At 42.6% G+C, this 7,557-nt stretch overlaps 1 protein-coding gene across 1 annotated transcript; it reads left to right on the top strand.

The window, feature by feature from the left end:
* Positions 1-2,327: 2,327 nt before the first annotated feature.
* Positions 2,328-5,061, top strand: LOC129782322 (uncharacterized protein K02A2.6-like). Its single transcript, XM_055789590.1, has 2 exons — positions 2,328-3,492; positions 3,548-5,061. Exons 1-2 carry the CDS (start codon positions 2,328-2,330, stop codon positions 5,059-5,061), a joined length of 2,679 nt encoding a protein of 892 aa, XP_055645565.1.
* Positions 5,062-7,557: the final 2,496 nt, after the last annotated feature.

The following is a 7,557-nucleotide window of genomic DNA, read 5'->3' as shown; positions in this document are numbered from 1 at the left end:
CCGAATTCAATTGAATTCAATATATTTGCTTTGTGAGTAAAAAGATTGTACAAGCCATGTGAGGTCAATTCATGCAATAGATTATGTTCTTCGTTACAAGTAAATTTAATGACAGTATTTTACGTTTGGTATGATGATATTTTGGTTATGAGCATTCGGAATCTTTCATTTTTTCATGCATGTTCTATGTTTAGGTTTTCATTTTACCCCCATATAGAAACTTTGTCGTATACATCAGTGTTCAGATAATGTGAGAACTAAATCAAAATTCAAGAGCCTGCCATTCACCGACGAGTTACGCAAAGTCTATAGAATTATGATGCTCCTGTCTGTAATTTCCAATGTTCGCATTATGTTATATCATATTTTCGTTATATATGCTTCGGTCCTCGTTGTTTCCACTTGCTTTAAAATTGAGGATTTCTTTAGGAATTGAACATTTTTTGAGGAATTCAGAGGGGAGAAACCTTTTCGGACTAAGAGAATTCATAATATCTAGACATGTTTAACATCAGAGATTATATTCTTTATTCATTTATTTCATCTATTCATTCATTTATTCATTCATTTAATCACCAAGTTTACTTACAAACTCAATTAGTCTAAACACATTTTTAGACGATGTCAAATAACATTTTTCACAAACATTATTGAACGATTGCAAACACACATTGAAATGATGATTGAGCCAGAGATGGTTATGTGTGTAATAATATTGCAGTAGAACCTTGATTATTCGTGAAATAGTCTGGCAAGCTCACCGAGAATAACGGAAATCGCGGATAACGCAATAAAGGACTTAAAATGAGGTTCAAACACGAAATAAAGGTGTTTCAGCATGGAAACTATGTTTTATCAACACACCAATCATTAAACTATCTATATATAGAATAATCCGCACCGCGGTTCATCCGCTAGCGGATAATCGGGGTTCTACTGTAGTCGAAACGAACATGAAACCGCAAAATTCTCACGCGTCTCGACTCAACAGCAACAAATTGTTTGAACACATCGTCAAAGCAAGGATATAACTGTAACACATCCACACAATGCAATCTAACAATTGACATAGTTCAGGTTATATCCAGCGAACTTCAAATGTCCTCGGATATTGGCATCCGTTATCCATCAGATTCAGGGTTGTAAACTATAATTTTCAAAAATCAAGAAAAACGAAAATAAAAATCGGGAAGTAATCAGGATAGCTCATATGTTGTCTGAAAAGATCGAGCCAATTTTTTGGGAAACAAAACAATTACAATTCTATCCTTCCAGAATATGTTTGCTTTCTCGTCGAAAACTGTTCAAGGTAACGTTTATGCTGTCCACAGAGTCGAAGTTCTTTCTCTTAAATAAATTTTGCAGGAACCTAAACCTGTGATAATCTGTAGGTGTAATATCCGGTTAGTTCCGCTGCTGGGATAGCACATCCTAGCCAGATTCAATAATTTTTCGTTGCATTTATGAAGCGAGTCGTTTCATAAGTGCAATGAAGATGCAATCCACTTAAGGTTTTTCGGTCAAATCGTGTGACACTGCCACAATCACTGATTCCTGTCGCTTCATTACTCAGATAATTATTCGGATAATTTCCTGTGATGCATATAAAAACTGCCAAGTGTTAATCTGTCATCTGTCATAAAGTAACATTCTAGAGTGAGAGGAAAAAAACTTGTAACATTATCCTCATTGTTCATTTATTCAATTCGTGAAATTTATAAATTTATTTATAATATTGTGAGAAGAAAATCTTATCGGAAGTGGAGTGGAATAAATGCACCTTTAGAACCCCCGCAGACTGTAAACTGACTTGTCGACCGATAGTTCGGTCGGCTTCTTAATACTTATGACAGACATACAACTGTACTAGCGTTGTACTTCGAAAATTGTATGTCTGTCACCATGTACAGCGCTAGAACCATGCAAGCAACTCGGTACAATCGTTGTACCTGTACCGACCTATTTTACCGCTGTGGAGGCGATCTGGCGTAGTGGTAACATCCATGCCTCTCAAAGTGACGAACCAGCCTAATGAGTTGAAAATCACTATAATACAGATAAAAAAAAAAAAAAATATTTTACCGCTGTACATGGCTACAGCTGTACTGTGCTGTTCCATAGAAACCACATTAGACGATCATCCTAGAAACCCATGAATAATCAAGCTGGTTGACAGCATGATTTTCACTATTAAGTATTGTTTCAACCTCCGAAGAATACAGACATACTATCAAACAAGTCTTTCCATTTGCTGGAGTTTGTAACAATTTTTGGCGACGAGGTCATTTCAACCCACTTCAAGACGATCCAGATCAAGCCCTTGCAAGATGTCCGACCAGGATTTGAGGAACGCAATTCTCCGGCTCACTGAACTGGTAGCTAGCCAACAAGAGCAGATTCAACTTCTCAACCGAACCGGTCAAGCCAACCAACCGGGAAGTGAGAAAATCATCGAATCGTTGGCCACGGGAATTGAAGACTTCTACTACGATCCTGACGGTGGAGTGTTTTTCGATGCATGGTTCGCGCGCTACGAGGATATCTTCAAGGTTGACGGCAAGAATCTGGACGATCCGGCGAAGGTGAGGCTACTCTTGAGGAAGATCGGCACCAAGTTCCATGAGCGGTACGTAAACAGTATCCTGCCAAAGCATCCCCGCGATTTCGGCCTGGACGACACGGTGAAGCAACTTAAGAAGCTTTTTGGCCGCCAAACCTCGCTGTTTAACGATCGCTACCGTTGTCTACAATATGTCAAGAACGAAGCAGACGATTTTTCAAGTTACGCTGCCTCTGTGAACAAGCACTGCGAAGCATTCCAGCTGACCAAGCTCACCGACGACCAATTCAAGGCACTACGTTTTGTTTGCGGTCTACAATCTCCCCGCGATGCAAACATCCGAACTCGATTGATCGGTAAGTTAGAAGCTGAAGAGCATGCTCCGCCAGCAGACGGCACGAAGCTCACACTGGAAAATCTCGTCAAGGAGTGCCATCGGTTTAACAATCTGAAGCAGGACACCAAGATGGTAGAGAAACCCGTTCCGGAAAAATCCGTCGTCAACGCCGTTTCTACCAAGCCTGCTAAGAAGAAGCAACCGAAATCTCCGTGCTGGTTCTGCGGTGATTTACACTTTGTGAAGGAATGCCCCTATCAAGACCACAGCTGTAGCAAGTGCAAACGGAAGGGGCATAAAGAAGGTTACTGCTCATCCGTGGAATTAAAACCGAAGTCTGCAAAGAAATTCGAAAAAACGAAATCCAAGGAATATGTGAAGTCCAAAGGAATTTCGGTGAAACGCATCGATCTCCAAGGGAAGAGGAAATACGTTACCGTCGGAATCAATGGCAACGATTCTGTTCTCCAGTTGGATTGCGCTTCCGATATCACGATCATTTCTACGCAAACCTGGAAGGCGATCGGAAAACCAGCCATCAGCGAAACTGAAATCACCGCCATCAGCGCTTCCGGAAATAAGATCGACATGACTGGTGAGTTCCTTGCTGAATTAACCATCCAAAGCGTGACGAAAGCAGGCATACGCAGGCTACGTGTCATCAAGCTCCGATTTGGATGTCCTCGGAATTGAAACAATCGACCTATTCGATCTGTGGTCAATTCCATTCAGCTCGCTGGTTAATGCTATCCATCATAAACCGGAAGACACTGAGCAAAAGCTGCGTACGAAGTTTCCTGAAGTGTTCCAGAGTACACTAGGCCGGTGCTCCAAAGCGAAGGTTAAACTCTACCTGAAGCCCGACGTCCGTCCAGTGTACTGTCCAAAGAGGCCAGTTGCATATGCTGCCCTTCCAAAGGTGGATGCCGAACTTCAACGTCTTCAAGACAAGGGAATAATCTCACCAGTGAAGTTTTCCGACTGGGCAACCCCGATAGTCGTGGTCCGGAAGTCAGACAACGTTTCCGTCCGTATCTGCGGCGACTATTCTACAGGGTTGAACAACGCACTAGAATCAGATGCCCATCCGCTTCCGCATCCAGATGATGTTTTTGCTGATCTGGCTGGCTGCCGGTATTTCTCCCAACTCGATCTATCTGATGCGTACCTGCAAGTCGAGGTTGAGGAGGAATCTCAGAAGTATCTAACGATCAACACTCACCGTGGACTGTTCAAATACAACCGTCTGCCGCCTGGAATCAAGTCCGCTCCTGGTGCGTTCCAAAGGATTATCGATAGCATGGTCGCTGGTATTCCTGGAGTGAAACCGTATCTGGATGACATCATGATTGCCGGTAGGACAAAGGAAGAACACGATCACAGCCTCCATGAAGTTCTGGAACGGATCAAGATGTACGGTTTTCATCTGAGGATCGAAAAATGTCGATTTGGCCTATCGCAAATCAAGTTTCTAGGTCATATAATCGACAAAGGCGGCTTACGACCTGATCCAGCGAAGACTACCGCAATTTCGCAGATGCCAGCTTCAATGAACGTATCACAGCTTCGATTGTATCTTGGAGCTATCAATTATTATGGGCGTTTCGTCAAGCAGATGAAGGAGCTGAGAGCACCCATGGACTACTTGCTGAAACAAAACGTCAATTGGGAATGGACTGCAAGCTGCCAGAAGTCATTCGACAAGTTCAAAACGCTGCTCACTTCCGACTTGTTGCTGACGCACTTCGACCCGAACAAGGAAATCATCGTAGCAGGTGATGCATCCAAAGACGGCTTGGGCGCTGTTATTATGCATCGCTTCCCGGATGGATCAGTGAAGGCAATTTCGCACATTTCAAGATCACTGACCCCTGCAGAGAAAAATTACGGCCAGATCGAGAAAGAAGCTTTGGCGCTGATTTTCAACATCAAACATCAAGAGATCCTGTTCTCCAATCGGTGGTGTTCCATATCAATGAAGGATGGCCCAAGTATTCCAAGGAAATTGATGATCCAGTTGTTCAACAATTCTTCACTCGCCGAGACAGTCTGCAGATCGTTCAAGGTTGCATCATGTTCGGCGATAGAGTCGTTGTGCCAGACCGTTTTCGCAAACGCATTCTCCACCAACTGCATCGAGGCCATCCAGGAATGGAGCGGATGAAATCCCTAGCAAGGAGTTTCGTGTACTGGCCCAACATCGATGATGTCGTCGAAGACTACGTCCGCTGCTGTAGATCCTGTGCTGAAGCTGCTAAGTCACCACGCAAGACGGACCTGGAGTCGTGGCCCATTCCATCGACGCATATTCAAAATGGCCAGAAATCTATCGCACTCGAAGCACAAGTACAACAAAGACACTGGAGATGCTAGACGAGATGTTTGCAAGATACGGCAATCCCAAAACTCTCGTCTCGGATAATGGATCGCAATTTGTTAGCGCCAGATTCAAGCAATTCTGTGAAGAAGCTGGAATCACCCACTTAACGATTGCGCCCTACCATCCACAGTCTAATGGACAGGCTGAGCGCTTTGTGGACACACTCAAGAGAGGACTCAAGAAGTTACGAGAGGGAGGAAATCCAGCAACTTTCCGACATCTTCAAACTTTCCTTTCCGTTTATCGATCCACGCCCAATCGAAGTGCTCCTGATCATAAGTCTCCTGCAGAGCTTTTCCTTGGTAGACCCATCACTACTACTCTGGATTTGCTCAAACCCCGGAAGACACCGACACCAGCTGTAAACAGTATGCAAAATAACCAGTTCAATCGACACCATGGCACCGTCAAGAGAGACTAATGATTTGGTGTATGCAGAGGTTCATCATCACAATCAAGTCTCCTGGGTTCCTGGCAAGGTGATCGAGAAGAAAGGTTCCGTCATGTATGCTGTCCTCCTGGAATCCGGTCGTCTTATCCGTTCTCATACGAATCAGCTACGACAGCGTCATCTGGAATCCTCTAGTGATGCTACTGAGACAAGTTTGCCATGGACTATGCTGCTTGAGGAATTTGGTATGCAAGATTTGTGTACCCCATGCCCCAATGAAACTGCCGATCCTGATTTGGAAAAAGCCCAACAACCACCTGAAGTACTGCCCGAGATGCCACCCTCAGGTCAACAACCACATGAAGTACCACCTCCTACCGAACCAACATTGGATCAAGAAGAGGTTCCAGTCTCTGAAGCCGTTGTTGAAGTCATTGAACCACAGTGCTCCAATCAACCCGTTCGTAACCGTAGGCTTCCAGCATGGCTTGCACCGTACGATCTCTTTTAAGGGGGAGATGTTCCATAGAAACCACATTAGACGATCATCCTAGAAGCCCATGAATAATCAAGCTGGTTGACAGCATAATTTTCACTATTAAGTATTGTTCCAACATCCGAAGAATACAGACATACTATCAAACAAGTCTTTCCATTTGCTGGAGTTTGTAACATGTGCACAGCGCCATACGCGGTTAGTGGTGGGTAGCATGAACAAACCGAATCAAAACACTTGGTAAACATTCTTTTCACTGGCTTTCTCTTGAGTTAATAACTCAGATTGGGAACTTGTTTGTTGTGTTTGATAGTTTAGACGCTAATTAAAAACCTCTTTCATTGAAATATGTGATGAAAATTGGTCAAATTTCTGATTGTCAGTTTGACATACGGTACAATGTACAACCAAAGTATGTCTGTCATGCTACGATGGTACCCGTACAACGCTGTACACGTACAACGCAAGTACAGCTGTATGTCTGTCCATGGTATAATCAGTACAGAGAGGTATGCATCAAGGCGCGTAGAAGTATATCCTAAGGTGGGCCAACTTGCTAAAACCACTCTTCAGCCATCTTGGAAGTCTACTGTGCTTTGTTTGTAAACAAAACACAATACACTAGTGCCGAAGCTCGCTCGTGATCAGTCTGTCTCTTTCACGCTACAAGCAAATAATTCCCCTTCTGCTTTCTTCCGTACTGTTTTCATATACCGCTCCCCTAACCAACTTAGTGACGAAACGGCCTCACCTAGTACCATAGACCCGTCTTGGTATGCATGTGCGCACATTACACCTATTCAGTTGGGTCGATTTTTGCACCAGTAGGCCGATCCGACCAAACTGTCGGTTGAAAAAAAGTCTGTAGTGTGCGGGGGCTCTTAGAATAACAATTGTAAATTACAATTTACTTTTCCATATCGAATGTGTGTTCTACTTAATAGAGGAACACGTTTTTTGTAAATGGTGACAAATATCAAACAAAAACTGTTACGAATAATAATGTTATATTATAATGATGAGTTTTTATGAAAAAATCTCAAAATGCATAGACAAGAGGAATAAAGAGTACGTGTTTTAAGCATTAAAAACATTAAGTTATTATTTTAATTAAAAATATAACGATTTGAAACTGCCTCTGGGCGTACTAATCTGATCAAGTATCTTTCTTCCACGTCAAATTCAAGCTTTAATAAAAGCAAAGCTAATTGCTTCTGTAAATATTATTCAATAGCGGACCGGACAGTTTTCCTTATGAAGGCCATTATGACAGTTATCATTTCAACCTGGAAAACTTTGCATATTTATTACAGATGATTCTCATTCATATATTCAGATTGAAATGTACGAAATCAGGAAAAATCAGGATCATTTCAGAAAAATCAGGCAAAAT

This window comes from Toxorhynchites rutilus, chromosome 1 (genome assembly GCF_029784135.1).
Source record: "Toxorhynchites rutilus septentrionalis strain SRP chromosome 1, ASM2978413v1, whole genome shotgun sequence".
Taxonomy (NCBI): domain Eukaryota; kingdom Metazoa; phylum Arthropoda; class Insecta; order Diptera; family Culicidae; genus Toxorhynchites; species Toxorhynchites rutilus.
The sequence above is the reverse complement of the archived record's forward strand: the minus strand, read 5'-3'. Positions and strand labels throughout refer to the sequence as shown.